This window comes from Pundamilia nyererei, unplaced genomic scaffold (assembly GCF_000239375.1).
Source record: "Pundamilia nyererei isolate P.nyererei 1_Seehausen unplaced genomic scaffold, PunNye1.0 scaffold00511, whole genome shotgun sequence".
NCBI classification, from domain to species: domain Eukaryota; kingdom Metazoa; phylum Chordata; class Actinopteri; order Cichliformes; family Cichlidae; genus Pundamilia; species Pundamilia nyererei.
Genome location: NW_005187912.1, coordinates 168,178 through 186,414, shown reverse-complemented (window position 1 = coordinate 186,414; position 18,237 = coordinate 168,178). Strand labels below are relative to the sequence as shown.

General features: G+C 38.6%; 1 protein-coding gene across 1 annotated transcript; it reads left to right on the top strand.

The window, feature by feature from the left end:
- The first annotated feature begins 859 nt into the window (after positions 1 to 859).
- Positions 860 to 17,240, top strand: rfx6 (regulatory factor X, 6). Its single transcript, XM_013907763.1, has 20 exons — positions 860 to 1,016; positions 3,948 to 4,107; positions 4,901 to 5,024; positions 5,324 to 5,385; positions 5,511 to 5,588; positions 6,281 to 6,308; positions 6,824 to 6,931; positions 7,072 to 7,149; positions 7,230 to 7,343; positions 7,903 to 7,952; positions 8,657 to 8,816; positions 8,916 to 9,060; positions 9,211 to 9,320; positions 9,899 to 10,016; positions 11,102 to 11,224; positions 11,614 to 11,817; positions 12,982 to 13,291; positions 13,447 to 13,811; positions 15,225 to 15,428; positions 16,810 to 17,240. The coding sequence occupies exons 1-20, from the start codon at positions 860 to 862 to the stop codon at positions 16,986 to 16,988; spliced, it is 2,877 nt and encodes a 958-aa protein (XP_013763217.1). The 3' UTR covers positions 16,989 to 17,240.
- The last annotated feature ends 997 nt before the right edge of the window (positions 17,241 to 18,237 follow it).

Here is an 18,237-nt window from a genome sequence, read left to right as displayed (position 1 = left end):
GATGTATGCTTTTAATTTGACAATCTTTAAGTGTTTCCTCAGTGTAGGTTATTGCCTGTGGTTCTGTAATTGACGCAGAAATAAATAAAGGAATGTAAAAGCAACTAATATACCTATTGTGCCACAACCATTTCAGCATGAAATAAAATGTAAACACAGATGTTACTAATGATGGTCATGTGGTAGTTCTGTTGTATTTAGGTACAGGGCGTTAATTAATGGAAAAACCTGTATTTACCTACAAATGGGTCGTAAAAAAAACTTAAATACACTTCAGCTGATACAGCAACAAAAATAATAATCTGCAGCTCTAGAAGTTTATGCAGATTTTTTTAATTTGAGAATAGAAGCTTTAAATTAACTCTGCTAGTGCCACACAGTTACATTCATTTCAAGATTCAGCTTTCAGACAAATGAAGATCAGATGAATTGAATTGAGTGTGACTTAAACCCACATGTTTTCTGTGTATTTAACCCCGTATAAAGGGCCAGCTGACTGTGGGAGGTAAGGTAGATGGATGGACAGATGGATGAGGGTTTTTCTGTTAATCATTAATAAAGTGGATTAGCCCCAGTCTTCTGTAAATATGATGAATGCATCCACGGCTTCATTAGCTCTGCCTTCTCACAGTGCTGCTTTATTACACTGAGGTCGCACAGAGAAAGCCTGGGCGTTTTTCTCCACTTTTTTACCTGAAACTCTGGACATGGTCTCTCTGATCGATCCCATCTCTTTCTGGACTTGTGTGATGGAGGGAATAGCACACAGCGCTTAAGGATTTATTTGGTGTCTGAGGATTTTTTCACACAGCAGACTAACTTCACTTTTTTCTTTTACTTCTTTTCTTTTTCTTACACAATGCCGATGAAACGCAGCAGTGAAAGTTCAACCAGAGACGGCGTGTTTCTTATTCGCTCTTTAACCAGAACATTGTGCAACTCGCCAAAGGAAACATGCTCAGACTTCAACGGGCAGACGCACTTTCATCAGGAGGACGACTGTGGGATTAAATCAGGTAACAGAGCAGCCACGTTCAGTTAATGCTGGAGGTTCAAACTGTTTATCCTTGATTTTATGTAAAATTTCTCAGGTTTTTTTGTTTTCTTTATATGCTTCAATCAGAATCTTTACGCATGTTCCTTTTGACTCATTTTCACTTCAGCTCTGGTAAAACACACTCTCTTGTGTTTGGTTACTTTACAAACTTCTCAGGCCCACACATTATTATATGTGTTCACATGTAATAATGATGATAACAACAAAAGGAAAAGAGGATATAGTAAAACCGAGGGAATGTAATTAAGGAATTAAGCTCAACAACAATCATCTGCAGCAGTCTTTTCCCATTATTTTCATTTTGCACAGACTAGATATGAACTTTTCTTCTGGTTTTACAGAGTTCAACAGAATTTTTTTTACCCAACATAATGGAGAGATTATAACCAGAAAACAAAAAAGACTTAAATAAAAGCATCTGAAAGGCAACATCACATTATAATGGAGTGAGAAGTTTATAATAAAAATTAGCTTTAAAAAGTGATTTTTTAATTTAGATTTTTATTTTCCCAAACCTTGTCAAGCAGGTTATTTCAGAATATAGAGTTCTTCATGGAAATGAACATGGAAATCTTGACTGTGGGACAGCTGGACGGTTTTTACCTGAGAATCTGCGGTTTATACAGTATTTGGTTTCTGATATCCACCTTGAGTTCGGACCTATGTGTGCTTTAAATAGTAGAAAATTAAAAGCATATGAACGATGCAATAGTGTCTTCTATAGCCACCACGAACAAGAACTAAAACATTCTGAGGTTGGAGGTGTGAGAGAAGTGGTTGCTGTCAAGCCTTGAGATAGAAGAAAGAAAAGAAAGAAATTAACTGATTTTATTCTAGAGATTATTTTTGGAGGAATCAAACCTGGACAACTGTTTTCATGTGTGTTCAAGGATAAGATGAGTCAAACCAAACCTCTAAAATTTCTGTCAGCAGGCTTTATATTCATTCACAAAGGGCCAAGGGAACTAACAGGCTTGGTGGGATTGAAAACACTTAGGATTTTTGGGTAACCTAGGCTCTGTGTTGTCTTTGCATCAATGAAAAGAGAGGTTGTGATGCATAATTTGGTCGAATGAAATAATATAAATAGAGAATAAAACAGGACCTACAATTGAACCTTGCGGTACACCACAAGCTATGTGAAATTCAATTACAGACATTGTTTAACCAAAAAACTGTGTGATGTAAAATCCCTCCAAGAAAAGTGAATGAATCCTCTGTGCCTCCAAAAATAGTGCTTAAAACATACAGAACTATTTAGTGTGAGGATTAAAATGTATTTTTATTATGCTTTATTACTTAATTTTTTTAAACCAGTACTAGTCGTTTCACTTACTATATAGTGAACCATTGTTTTTCACTTTTCTTTAACCTCTACCTGCTTTCTATCATAAAACTCTGCTATCCAGTTTGGAGATGTTGTTGTATGAACTCCTAAAGCATCGTTCTAAACATAAACAGTGTCATCGTATCTAACATAACCTGCACTGTGTTGTTTTGACTGAGTACTCATACATTTGTTTTGGCTTTTTAAACAGTTTGCCTTGTTATGATTAGCTACAGTGATCATCTTCTTTCATTCTTTCTGTTTTCCGTCTTTACTGTTACAGTCTGGCATTAAAACTATTCAGGTTTGTTTCTTTTCTTCCTCTGGAGTGTCCTTTGTTCTTGCTTGTTGGGAAAAACATTCTTTAGAGAAAAAATCCTTCAAAAAGCAATTAAAACGTCCCCACTGAGCACAATAACAAGTCAAGATGCAGTTACAGTAAATGTCTTTGAAAGGCTGCTATGCTGCGCTTCAGAAAGTTAGTTTATTATTGGATTTGCTTTAAATTTCCTCATGTAATTTACAGTTTACTGTGTACACATCAGCGAACACATCATCTGAGAAATGATGACAGAAAATCACCTTCTTAAGGCTGCAAATAAGAAAACTGTCCTCATTCCCATCAAGAACCAGTGTGGATTAAAAAAAGAGATTTTACAAGGAAAGCCTTGAAGCAAGGATAAGATGAAATGCTGGAACTGAAATAAATCATAGAATTGCATGAAAGATATTTCATTAGTGAAGAAAAGTAATAACTATGTTCAGACAACACCTCAGATATACAGAAAATCAACTGATTCAAGGTCCTGACAGTTAATAGTCACAGGATATTTTTACAGTGTTTTCATCCTTTAAGCTCGCTGTTAGGATGGACGAGGAGGTGGTGTTGGGCTCATTATAACCCATATGGAAAAGATATATATAAATCTTATAAAGTTTGTATCTGTCTTGTGTGTATGAAAAGCATACAAGAGTGAAAACAGATATAAGATCCCTTGAAAAATTATATAATGAAACTTGTTTTGGATACTTACTAAAACAATATATGAAAGTAATGAGAAAGTGTCCACTTTAAAAAGTAAATCATATAAGTTTTTACTATTTCTTTTCCATATGGGAAATTTTAACTTAAACTTAATTTTCTGCAGACTGAGATTAAATCTAACACAACTCTTTTTTACCTTTTATTTATTTATTGTTTTGTTTGGGGCATATTCAGATTTGTTAAACATTATAGCAGAGGACCAGACGATTTGCTGACCCATGTTCAGAATTGTTCTGCAACAATACCTACAGTAATAACGAATAAAATGAAGCTCTTACAAAGGGGAACAGAGTCGATGTGTTATTAAAAGACTAAATGCAAGACTAACTCAGTCCTTCTTATCAAACAGCTAAAACCTTAAAGTAAAAAAGATTCTGTAAATTTGTAATTAATCAAAATTAAAACCACTTTTTTATGTTCAGATATCTTATGTACTATGACTATAGTATACAGTATATGTAAATTATGGCATACATTTTTCACATTATGCCACTCTGCCCTGTATTTGTTTGTATCAGAAGCGGAGGAAAGTAATGAGACGCCGTCGTCTGAGGAAGATCAAGACCTGGTGGACTTGAACTCAGACCTGAGCATCAAACAGAGTATTCCTTCCTCTAGGAAGACCATCAGTCAGATCATCAAGGACAAGAAAAAACAGACCCAGCTCACACTGCAGTGGTAAGAGTGTTAGTGACACACAGTATGAACACTAACTATCTGCTAGTGTTGGTTGTGGCCGTGTTTATCCCTCTATCTATCCCTCTCAGGGTAGCCGTTCAGTGGATTCAAACCACCGACCTTCTGATCATGGGGCGACCACTTTTACCTACTGAGCTATCTCTGTGGGTCTGAGCAGTAGAATATAAGATGCATAATAACAAACAGCACTTATTTGGATGATAAAAATATCTCCTTTATATGGAGTAAACAGCGCAGGGCCTAAAGCTGATCCCTGTGCTTTATAAAAATAACATTATAAAACATGATACTTGATATAAACATAATCTTACATATTCCCAGTTTCTCACATGTACACAATTCTTGTTTGATTCAAAAAAATTTCTTTGGGGTGATTTTTTTTTTTTTTCCAAAACCAAAAAGTAAGAAAAAGGTTCAGTAAGACATCAGAAGAAATTAACAAGTCAGAAAATAAATTCCTCATGAAAAGATTTACTATTATCTGCAATGCACTAAAACAGCCATCAGGAGTGGTATTAGTACTCTTACTTTTTCCATTCTACATGCGTCATATTAAATTCTTCCTGCTCTTTTGACTTTTTTTCATGCACTATTATCGTATAGGTCCCAATAAAGCTGTACTTTTTGTTCAGTGTATCTGGATCTAACATTTTAGATTACTGTTTTTTTCCTCTTTGTTATTGAGCCAGAGGTTTATTTGAATATGCTGCAATCAGTGAACGTTTCAAGCGTTGTTCTGATAACTGTATGAGAGAGATTTTGTGTGTGACAGGCTGGAGGAGAATTACATAGTGTGTGAAGGAGTGTGTCTGCCTCGATGCATCCTCTATGCCCACTATCTGGACTTCTGCAGGAAAGAGAAGCTGGAGCCGGCCTGTGCTGCTACATTTGGAAAGGTGTGAGGTGTATTCTCATTTATTCTCTTCATGTGTTTTATGCACTGTTTAGTTAAAGAAACGATAAGATTTTATGTGTCTTTAAAAAAACTTAGAAGTCCCAGTTTTTACTTACTAAACCTTAAAGGCACCTTATTACAAACTTTACACATCCGGTTTATACACATTACATGTATTTTAAAGTCACTGTAGACTGTTGATTGATTTAATGAATTACAACATTAAAATCTGACATAAAAACAGTAGTTTTGTGAAAATGAACTTGTGATTGATCTTACCAAAAGATTTCACCTTCTCAGACAATCCGACAGAAGTTTCCTCTCCTGACAACAAGAAGACTCGGCACCAGAGGACACTCCAAGTAATGCAACATTCACCTTCTAATGCGACAGACAATGAATAAATAATACAACACAACATAACAGCATTTCCTTCAATAAAGGTTTGGTTAGTGTTTGACATTATTACCTATTTTATTTTTTAAAGATATCATTACTATGGAATCGGCATCAAAGAGAGCAGCGCTTACTATCACTCTGTTTATTCTGGAAAAGGTTTGACCAGGTACCTTTAAAAGCTTCTCACCAATTTCCTTATTCCAGCAATCACGTACTGTTTTCTTTACATCTACAGAAGCTTTCATTTCCTTACATTACCTGATTTTTCCACCAGTTTACTGTGTCCATTATTATTCTATTAGGAGATTCTGAATAATGTATAAATAAGATCATCTCTGAATGTCAAATAATACCTTTGTTATGTTTGCATTTCATGTTTGGCAGCACGGTGGCGCGGTGGTTAGCACTGTTGCCGCACAGCAAGAAGGTCTTGAGTTCAATTCCACCATCAGGCCGGGGTCTTTCTGTGTGGAGTTTGCATGTTCTCCCCGTGTTTGCGTGGGTTCTCTCCGGGTACTCCGGCTTCCTCCCACCGTCCAAAGACATGCAGCTTGTGGGGATAGGTTAATTGGATAATCCAAATTGTCACTAGGTGTGAATGTGAGTGTGACTGGTTGTCTGTCCCTGTGTGTTGGCCCTGCGACAGACTGGCGACTTGTCCAGGGTGTACCCCGCCTTTCGCCCTATGACAGCTGGGATAGGCTCCCGCGACCCTGAAAAGGATAAGCGGAAGCGAATGGATGGATGTTTGCATTTATTGTTTTGTTCGTATTTTATTTGATCAAATTCACACTTTTCTGAATTTTGAAAAAACTTCCATCTGAATGTAAAATCCAAATGCTTCTGCTTTGATGACAGGTTTTCAGGGAGCAAGCTCAAAAATGAGGTAATATTCACTTTTAATTTCAATTATTGAAAATCCATTCCAACATATTACACAGGAATTTAGAGGAATTTGTCATTTTTATTATGACAAATTAAACAGAAATAAATCAGAAATATAAGTTTTATTAATTTAGGCTTCATTAAACGTCTTAAGCTCTGTGACAGAACTGCTGTGAGTTCACTGAACTCATTAAAGTAGTTTTATAAAGCAACATCACTGACATAATAGTAAATTCATAGTTTCAAATCACAATAAAAACTTTTCAGTAATTGTAATATATGGGGCGATCGTGGCTCAAGAGTTGGGCGTTCGTCTTGTAATCGGCGCCAGTGTCCGGCAGCCTCGCCTCTGTCAGTGCGCCCCAGGGTGGCTGTGGCTACAATGTAGCTTACCATCGTGTGTGTGTGAATGGGTGGATGATTGTGTATAGTGTAAAGTGCTTTGGGGTCCTTAGGACCAAGTAAAGCGCTATACAAATACAGACCATTTAATATCTTCTGTAATATATCTTGCAGGGTGGCTTCACCAGGAAATACTCTTTGAGCTCTAAAACTGGAACGCTGCTCCCAGACTTCCCCAGCGCCCAGCATCTTCTCCTGCAAGGAAACATTTCCAGAGAAAAGGTTTGCTGATGAATCGCTTTCTATAAAATGGTATAGCACACGTAATTATGTAATTACCCCCAACAATATAGAGTATTCCAGTTAAAGTAGTTGATTTGGTTACTGTTTCAAGTCTGGTAACTTAATTTTTTATTCTTCAGGTGGACACTCTGATTATGATGTATAAAACACACTGCCAGTGCATCCTGGATAATGCCATAAATGTCAATTTTGAGGAGGTTTGTTTAAATGACTTCAAATATATAAATTTAAACATGACTTCAAGCTGAGTAAGCTCTTCGAATAATCTTTCTTTCAGATCCAGAATTTTCTGCTCCATTTCTGGCAGGGAATGCCGGACCATCTGTTGCCGCTGCTGGAAAACCCCGTTATAGTCGACATCTTCTGTGTCTGTGACTCCATTCTCTATAAGGTTGTAATAAAAACTCTCTTTTTTATTTTGACAGTTTATTATTTGTGAAAGCCGGAACGTTTCTCAAGCATTTCAAAAGTATTGATTTTGCTTATTTACTATAACATAGTTCTTTTTTCTTGGACTCTATTAGAGTAGCTTAGCATGAGTTAAAATCATACTGTTTGAACATTTTTTACTAAACTTTAATGCAGCCCCCCAGTTCCTTGTGTCTAAAACAAGCTGGTTTAGTTCTTTTGTCTTGATTTTGGATCTTGATGCAAACCTAATTACTAGAACTTTGGCCATGTTTAACACGAGAGCCCTTTGCTGTAGCAATATTTATATGTCTGCACATATGAACACCGTAATATGTCCACTTTAAGCTTATTGTGTCTGCTCCAGTATAAGATGTAGAAATTGACCTGCGCAAATTTTAAAATTCAATATCAGTTTGGTAAATTAATAACAATGACGTGGAAAAAAAGTCTCATTAACATCCCTGAGCAAGAAGGAGTCTTCTATAAACATTGAAATCGTCTCCTCTTGTTCTCATGTAATTTGTCTTTTGTTCTCTCAGGTTTTAACAGATGTTCTGATTCCTGCCACAATGCAGGAAATGCCTGAAAGGTTTGTAACTTCTGCTGTGCTTATAATGTTCATCTGATGTACTTTTGAAAAACAAGCAAACAAACAAGGACTTGTAATATTTTTATAAAATGCAAAATAATGTAAAATGATGCAAAAATAATTCAAAATGGATTCATTGGTCATCCACGGTCACCACTTCATGAAAATTGCATCATATATAAGTATGGACATGTGCATGTATATGTGTAAATATATGTATATTTAGTGGGTATGGATGTATGTGTATTTGTACGTGTGTGCATGTACATGTCTATACTTATAGATATCTATTGCTTACATGGTAATACTAGAAGTATAATAGTTGAAATTTATTACTTGCATACTTCCACAAACCTTATATACACATATACTGTGTATGCGTGTACATAGAACCTCAGCTACTGTTGTATATATTGTATTGTAGATTATCTTATTTATTTTGTATTTCTTGACTTTATATTCTTGGTTTACTCTTTGTATTCTTCTTCTAGCTGTACCTGAGCTGTGGTAAAGCACAAATTTCCCCTGTGTGGGATCAGTGAAGTCTTATCTTATCTTAAACTTTCCTCAAGACAGCCTGGATCCTAAAAATATCCTTTTTTAAACTGTAGAGACACGGGATGTAGCTGTTACATTTTAAAATAGTCCGACAGAGATTTTTAAAAATCAGCAAATCTACACATTGAGGATGTTTCTGTTTCCAGTCTGTTGGCAGATATCCGCAACTTTGCCAAACACTGGGAGCACTGGCTGGCCTCCTCACTGGAAAACCTCCCCGAATGTCTCGCAGCCAAGAAGCTTCCCATAGCACGCCGCTTTGTTTCATCCCTGAAGAGACAGACCTCATTCCTACACCTGGCACAGGTATAACATTATACAACCAAAGACAGTGTACACCAGCATCTTAAAACAAGCATGCTAAAAACTTCTGGAGGTTTTTATTTTCTCTTTCTGTTAATCCAGATAGCACGCCCGGCGCTTTTCGACCAGGCTGTAGTGACCAGTATGGTGCTGGATATCGACAATGTGGATCTTAGCAGCATTAGCTCGCAGCCTCTTCTCAGCGTAACCGCTAATGGAGATCAGGACCCGGATATCTACTCTGAGTGTAAGATTCAAGCACAGCATCAGCCTCATATTTAAAATGATTTGTACTTTTGTACAGTTTCTGTTGTTCCAGTGAAAAATGAGAACCTTCTGTTAGGAATAACTTTTCTCTTCCTGTTCTCTCCTTTCTTTATTTCCTTTGTTTGCCTAGATGACTCTATTACAGTCTTTCAGGAGCTGAAGGAGCTGCTGAGAAAAAACGCCACAGTGGAGTCCTTCATCGAGTGGCTGGACTCTGTGGTGGAGCATAAAGTCATCAAGGTAAAAGCTGTTCACCTGAGTGTCCCTGTATTTGTGTGGATACCAAAGACTGCATTTCAAAGAAGAATATAGCCACCGTGACATCACTCTTTGGTTAGTGAGGTCAAGTTGTGAAGCCTTGAGCATTTTTACATTGCCATTTTTGTGATTTGAAAACAGTCATGACAGGCGAGCAGTAGTTGCTACTGTACTGTCATTAGGCCCAAAGTAAACGGAAGAGTTTGCAGGAGTTTAAAAAGGAGTTTTATCCTCCTCCTGGACATGAATAGACATCAGAATTTTAAAAAGTGAACATTACGATTTGTTTGTTAAGACTCCAAACCAACTGTTTACATCATGAATTCCCCTAGATAGTCTTTACTGCAGTCTTAGATAATGATACCAGAAGGCCATTTTCCCATAAACTTTTTGAAACCACAGGATGCGCTCCCTGCTGGCACAAAGACCACCAGGGAAGTGTTCAAGGCACTTACTAATTAACTTGTCAAACCAGGACGCCATGTCCATCTTTTATATACTGCCTTGTGGTCCTGCCATGAAACCAGAGGATTTTTTTTCTCTCTTTATGTTTCGATCAGCCTGGTAAACAGAGCGGCCGGTCAGTGAAGAAGCGCGCTCAGGATTTCCTCCTCAGGTGGAGTTTCTTTGGTGCCAGAGTGATGCACACGCTCACACTCAACAATGCTTCTAGCTTTGGTAAGAACATCCGAGAAGTTCGCTCACACCTTATAGTTAAATTAAAATGACAGTGAGTGTAAATTTCACAGCAAGGGGATGAGGAAGCTTTAGAGATGCTCTCCTCTGCAGACACACACCAGGGTGTACAAAAAACTGCCCAAAGTCTGAGCTTTTAACCACCAGGGTTATTTGTACATATGCTGATCTCTTTATTATAAGCTTTTTGCCATGTTTAATATGAGTAGCCACCTTTTTTTATTAGTATATACAGGACTGTGCAAAAGTTTTGAGACATTTCTTTATTTCTTTATGTTTTGCTTGGAAAAATGTTCAGGTAAGAGGAATGGGCTGAAAATGAGTGAAAAAGCAGCCAATGTCCAAAGAAAAACTTTGAGGCATCTTCAGAAAGTCTGGAGAACTGTTGCTCAAGCTTAACTGTTGCTTAAAAATTCCCCTAGAAAACCGTCTACGTCCTTGGAAGCAAAATATAAAGGAATGAGAAATGACTCAAGAGTTTTGCACAGTTGTATTTATGCGAGGAAATAAGGAAAAGCTTTAATAGGTCCTGTTAAATGTCCTCTGTTGTTTGCATATCGCTCATGATATTTGTAATATTTGTAATATTTGTGCTGCTCAGATATGAATTTGCCACTGCTTTCTTGTCCATTAGTGAATCTACGCACACACACACACACACACACACACACACACACACACACACACACACACACACACACACAGGTCTACTACAAGCTAGCTCTGAGCAGATTGCTACAATAGCATCATAAATTGTAATGGCCAGACTTGCCTTGATTACACACAGTCTTATCTGTAGGTTGTGTGCTCTCTGTTTAAACACTGTGCAGGGGTGTGTGTGTGCGCGCGTGTGTGTGAATAAACACTGACCATTTGGTAGTTCGTTCTCCCTCTCTGTTTTAAAGTCCAGCTGAATCTGTGACTCTGCAGGTCAAACAGAGAGCAGATTGATTTTAAAGATCACACAGCAGATAGAGAAAAAGCATGACGCAGGCACTCAGCTGAAGTCGCAGAGCTTTTGGACTGTGGTATATTTGTAGATACATAAAGTGTTTGTGTTGCAACAGGTTCCTTCCATCTGATCAGGATGCTGTTGGACGAGTACATCCTGTTGGCTCTGGAGACTCAGTTCAACAACGACAAAGAGCAGGACCTTCAGAACCTGCTGGACAAATACATGAAAAATGCAGGTATCAAGCATCATTTCAGCTGCTCAGAGATCCATAATTAACTCAAATTGACTGCAGGTCCACTACTGTTTAAAGAGCGTAATTATTATGGATGTAGTAAATAGATGAATCGAAACCTGGATGTAGATAAAAAACAAACAAACCTGGGGTTACCAGCTTTTTATGCAGGACGCCCTACAGTGCAGCAAAAATAGAATTAATATATGTTTTAGTACATTAATAATGAATTTACATGTATTAATGTGTGATAAAATAAAATTAGAGAGTAACAAGGAAGTTTCTAACCTCAGATATCTTATGTTTTAGTTTCATGACCCATGTGCGGTGTAATACATTTAAACACCCAGATTATTATCAGAGGTTCCTCATGTTATTCACATCACTTTCAGATGCCAGTAAAGCGGCGTTCATGGCCTCGCCCAGTTCCTGCTTCCTGGCAAATCGCAGCAAGGCCACTGCTGCCACGGACCAGCCGGTAAAGAACGAGTCTCTGGGAGAACACGCCTACATGTCTCTGTCCACCAATCAGCAAAGCCTGGAGGGAAAAACTGTCATCTATCAGGGGACTGAAACCTCTGGCTTCACAGTTTCTGGTAAAAGAAAAGACATTTCAGATTTTCTGTCACATTAAAAAACGTTTTCTACTATCATATAAAATATGTTTTAATCTGTGGTCTTTTGGGTTAATCAAAAAACAATAATCAGCGATACAATACGAACTGTAATCGAAAGGTTTGACAGCTTCATGTCTAAAAAAACAGGAATCATACGTAATTTAAATTTGACTGCTCTTCCCTTCAGGGACATCTGCTATCATTAGGTCTTCTGTAAATCCTCAAATGAGCAGAAGTTTAGGCTTTTTGGGTACATTTCGATGGATAAATAATGAAAGTGCTAAAGTAAACTAGAACGGTTGTACTTAATTACGGACAATTACAAATACAAAATTATTTATATAGTGAAAATAAAGCAGATGTCATATCAGGTGTCCCCCAAAATTATCAGCCCACTGATGTACTAGTGCAGCGGTCCCCAACCTTTTTTGCGCCACGGACCGGTTTGTGCCCGACAATATTTTCACGGACCGGCCTTTAAGGTGTGGCGGATAAATACAACAAAATAAAACTAGTACCGGTACCGAAAAAAAATAAGATTTATTCATAACACACGTGAAAAAACGATAACAAAATAATGCTGAAAACCAATAAAAACCCTGAAAACCATACATTTCACATCCGAGTCTCACTCTCGTGGCCCGGTACCAAACGACTCACGGACCGGTACCGGGGTTTGGGGACCGCTGTACTAGTGTGTCCTGCACTGCTGCTCAGTTGAATAAAACAATGTTTTAACAGGTCCGTGTAAACAAGCTCACCTCTAACTTGAGGTATGTTTAGGGAAGCATGCACTCATCGTAAAAATGCTGAAAAGTCTTGATGGTGATGCTGAACAAAAGTGCAATCTATCATAAGCTTAGCTTTTTTCTGAGTAGCACTCTTCTCCACCAGATGAGCTAATGCAACATCCAGCCCTCAGACACACGGGGTTATGATAGATAACCAAGGTTCAGGGTTGTTGTCACTTTAATGTGTTAGAAGCTTGTGATCTTATTGTAAAGGTTACATAACAAAGCCTCTCGGTCTTAACTCTGAGTTCTTTGTTTCATTACCAAAAGCTTTTAAAACTCCTGTAAGCACATGTCTGATGTTGGTTTCTTTAGGCCTCTAAGTGTCGTATCCCTCTTCATCCACAATCAGGTCCTCAGATGGACTTCTCTCAGGTCAGCGGCCCCCTCATGACCCCCCCAATCTCTCCAGCGGGATTAGTTCACAGAGGTTCTGTCATCAATCAGGGGCCCATGGCAGGAAGGCCCCTGATGTCCTCTTCTTCTTCCACCACCTGCTCCTCCTCTTCTTCCTCCTGCCTTTCATCTCTCAGTGCTATGACCCAGCCCAGCCCCTGCTCTTCATACACGGAGACCCTGTACCATTGTTTACCTCAAACCACCTCCGGTTATTTTCCTCCAGCCAGCGCCTCCTCAACCCCAAACTACCAAGCTGCTCTCAGGTAGGTTCTTTCATTTTATTTGGTATTTTGCGTTTTATTTATTTACCTGCATTGGAACAAATCTGATAATTACCATTGAGTCATGAGCTACAACAAACTTTTATTGACAGTTCTGTTTAAACTTTCTGCCAAAATAATTTTAATTTGTGTTCCAGGCCTCAGAATCAGTGTCTGGCTTCGGTTCAGTCTCAAGCTTCATCTCTTGCCTGTCACCTGTCTCGGTACCCCTCTTTTAACGACCAGCACCTGAATAAAAACGTGTTCTACAATCATCAACCTGCTCCTGTCCATCACTCATCCGGCAGCACTAACTGCTCCCTGGCACCCTATGCTTCTGCAGTCCGGCCCTCATCTGCCTACACTTCAGGTTCAGATCCAGCTCACAGTGAACAGGGACTTGACCCTCAGGTTGCAGCCCAGATTCTGGATTCAGCTGAGGGGTTTGGCTTTGTGGAGACTGGACTGAACCTTCCTGGTGGTGGATGTCAGGCACAGACGTATTCTGTCACAGGACCAAGCGGTAAGGATTCCCAAACTGTGGCCTCGTCTAAATGCCTTTAAACACCGGTTGCATAAAATCCCTGCAAATGTTTTATATGTAAGTTTTTTTTAGGGCAGATTTTCTGCAAAATGCAGCACGGTCATGCTTTTATATTCAGCCCTATGATGCTCATTTAAGTTCTATACAGTGCTGGCATGATACCAGTGTTGAAAATAGCAATTTTGCAGATCGCTGCTGCTGGTACCTGACTTAAGCTCCTCATAAACTGCAATGCCTTGAATATAATGTCTGAGCATCTTAAGCGTCTGAGGTCAAAGTCATCATTGGTGACTACTATGATCCTAATCCTATCTCTAACAATACAGGCTTAGAATGTGTGTGTATTTTGGCAATTAGTGTTCAAAGAAAATAATCATACTAACTGACATCAAAAGCTATTTTTTCCTGAAAAAATTTGCTCTTCTCCAAAGTACAGGGGAGCCACCTATGATGACAGATGCTTGTTTTATGCTTGAGTGCGAACCACCGACTGCCTGTCTACCTGCAGAGTGTTTGTAGATGAAGGCAGTGCGCAAAGTGTGTGGTACAAGCAGTCTGTGGGCTACTCTTGATTGTGCTGCTCTTGGTCCTTCACCTAGCTGTGGAGAAGAGCCACATTATAACATACAAAGAGCTGAGGTGAAACTGAGTGTCAAAAACAGTGAAAAATGTCCACTGCTGTATTTAAAAAAAAATCTTTGATGTTTTTTGGCTCCTCTCCCACCTCTGGTGAACTGTCCTATGCCAGCCCACTTGTCAACCAAGCAGCATTTGATGGATGCATACATCATCCCTGTCCAGCTATTTGCAGATGAGATTTTAAAGGGCTGCACATTTGTGGTGGGTGAAAGCCCCTCTCTGTTTGCTGTCCACATAGAAAAGCATATGCAGATGGACACATTTGCAGGACTTTTATGCCTCAGAGAGTTTAATAAAAAAATCTGTGATTGATTTGATCTTCAGAAACCAGATATGAAAGAATCCAGTATAAAATTTCTATTTATGGATATCGGTCTCTGACTGATAAAGACTAAGCATACTTGTTATAAATTCAGTCTGCACAGAGTGAAAGGGTTTAGATATTTTGTGAATCAACTGTAAATTTGATTTCTTCCACTCAGATCTTTCTGGCTTCATGAGCATCCCTGATGCCAAAGTTTGGAACCAGTGTTTTATGTACAATGATTTTAATGTGTTTAAATGAACTGTAATAACTGTTGTGCACATTAACACCAGATGTCTCAATGTGGGGGATGATGGTGACTACAATTGTAGTGGATCTTTTTAAATGCACCATCAAGGGAAGCACACCCAATTTTCTGCACAGTAAAAAAGTAAAAAAAAAGGTTCTTACCAAACTGTACATCATTGGAAAACACTTTTCTCTTTCAGCAGGTTATTATGGGAACAGCAGTTACCTGGAGAGCCAGCGCATGACATCACTGGTTGACCAGCATGTGTCTGTCATCAGCAGCGTTAGCAGTTTGCGTCCTTTCCCTTCGACGTACTCCGAAGTCCACGATCCACTCAACATCTTGGACGAGCCAGGAAGGAAACCGGCAGGAGCCTTTTACAGTGAGGCAGAAAACGGAGCAGGTGAGCACAGAGGAGTAATGGGAGCAGTTTTGCAGGATGGGGAGTAGGCTCATAGGGATACACCATTGGAGACATCTGAGGGTTTTCTTTTGTTACTGTGAGCTGCTAGAGAAGCTACAAAAAAAAAAAACCCCATATAAAACATATAACAAGGTTAGTGTATGTTCAAATCATCTCTGTGAACCACAAGCTCAGACGTCAGCCTGCTCTAAATGCTCTGTTTCAGACGGGGTTTTTTCTACCATTGGAACATCATGATTTTAGTGACGGTGGATCTCCTTTATATGGTCACCTCAGGCTCACAACAGCCACCCACCTGCTGTTCAAAGCCTCTGCTGGGAAGAAGCTGAAGCAGCTCAGACAGAGGATAAACCGAAGGAATACACTAAGACCCAGGATAAACTAAATAAGGATTATTTTTAACTGTCTAAAATAATATCAAGCTAAAAATGTGCAGAGGTCCACTTTAACTTGAAACGACTTGGGAGGATTAACGTAACTCATAATTCGCTAGATAAACACAAATAAAGTGCACAGAAAAGTAAAATATACATGTCATGCACAGTTCAGCTGCACCGTTGTACTTCATGAATATAAGTCCACTTCCACTTCCACGTCAGGGTAGGTTTGTTGGAAGATGTGCACAGCAGTGTTTGACAGCAGTTTAGCATAAACATAAAACTCTGTTAGACTGGTATAGCAGTGATTCTCTATGGATTCTCCCCATTCACCATCTCATAGATTTGGAAGCTTGGTTAAACGTCACTGGCTGAAACAATGTTAGTGTATCACCAAGGAAACTGTGCTATTTGTTAGCAACATGATAGCTTAGTAGTGGTTAGGTGTGTTAACTCACAACAAGAGGACACTAGTTAGAGTTCTGCTGTGTGGAGTTTATAGCTCCAGTTTCTCCTGACACTGAAAAACAAGCTAAGTTAATGCTGTGCATGATTGGATAAAGAAAGCTTTGGTTTGTTTTTTCACTCCTGATCTCCATACGTGACAAAGTTGTTAATGTGACTCGTCTTAGTGTTGCCATAAATTGGCTACATCATGGCACCAACAGACAAAGACAAACCGTGAGATGCCAGCAGCTTTAACAAAACAGCAGTAATTGACTTTCTGTTAATGAGAGCAGGCTGGATTCTTCTCATGACCCCACTGGTGGTCGTAAAGGTACTGCAAGGGATTTAAATCATGTGTTCTTTTTGATCCAGAGGAAACCATTTAAATGGCCATCATCAGACATTGAAAGAAAAGCTCTGAAGCGCAAAAGAAATTTTCATAAGAGCAAAAACAATCCATGAAGACACAAAGAAAGAAGGATTCATCTTCATATCCTGTGTAAGAAACTGAAACACGTCTGCTGTCTTTTCCTCAGATCACTCCCTCTCCTCGTCGGGATCTGCCCCCTGCATGTTTGGACTTCCCTCTCAGTTCACCTCGCAGGAATCTTTGCTTTCTCAGCAGCGTGTGACGGCATCCTCTGAGGTCCAGGACCTGGTGTCTTCGCTGCCCCCCATCAACACTGTGTTCATGGGGACAGGAGGAGTGCAATGATGGATCCATCATCCATGGAGCGACGTATGTGCCAGTACTGCTGTGTAGGATGGTTTGGTTTATAAAAAAGCAACAAGCTCAGTGGGCTGACAAAGGGTAACGACATGTAAGATTCTACTAAATTCACTACAGCAAACACCCAAGCTGCAAGGTACAGTATGAATCTTCACTCAGCCACCAGGACACTCCAGCATGCAGTGCTGATGAAAAACAGTTGACCTCTGATAACAGTTTTATCAGGAAGCCAGCCTTTGATACCTATGCTAACAGAAAGATATTTATATTTAACAAAAATCTTATTTAAATATATTTAAATACACGCAGACTGTGCTATCCACCTCGAAACAGTTGTTTCTTCTTCATCCACAACTGTGTTTTTTAATTGGTAATTTTTCCAGATTGGAAATAACAGCAAACACTGCTTTTGTTCCTTCAGTGTCTTTTCTGTGTGCAAGAAGTTGTAAATAAAGCTTTGGAAAATGGAACAGTTTACTTTCCACTGACTACACAGCAAGTGAAAAACACCTGGTCTGCTCTGACTTATAATTCATCAGTCTAGACTTAAAAATGTGAAACATTTCTGCTGTTATCACTGTTTTTTTGTTTTTTTTAAACAATACTCCTACCAGTCATTTAGAGCTAAAGGCTGTTGCCTTGGTAATGGAATTTTTTATGCACCGAGTTTTCTCATTGCCTTATTGTTCTTTTAAACTTTAAACAAATCAAAATTTTACATTTTGAAGAAGAATTAAAATCATACTATGAGAGCAAGGTTTGGAAAGGTCAGATTCTTCTAATTATGACTGTAAGCCTCATTTCAAATAATAGAAATAATAACAGCTCTTAAGGTGAAAGGTCTATCTCATGGAACATAAATATTAATATTTATTTATTTTGTCTGATGCCTAAATAAACTTTAAACATAGTCTGAGCTTATATCTGATTAAAGATGAACATAGGGTACTGACAGGCAAAGTAAATACCGTCATAAGCGTGTGTATGCTAAGTGCAAGCTTAGCAAAGTCTTATATATTTCAGAATCAGAATACTTTATTGATCCCTGGGGGAAATTATTTTTTGTTACAGTGCTCCATTATAAACCAACATAAACCAACATTAACAAGACAGACAATACGCTAACTAAGAATAGTACAATATATATATATATATATATATATACACACACATATAAGTCACTCATTAATAAATAGCTGGAAAAGAAACGTGTGTAGTTGTAGCAGTAACCAGT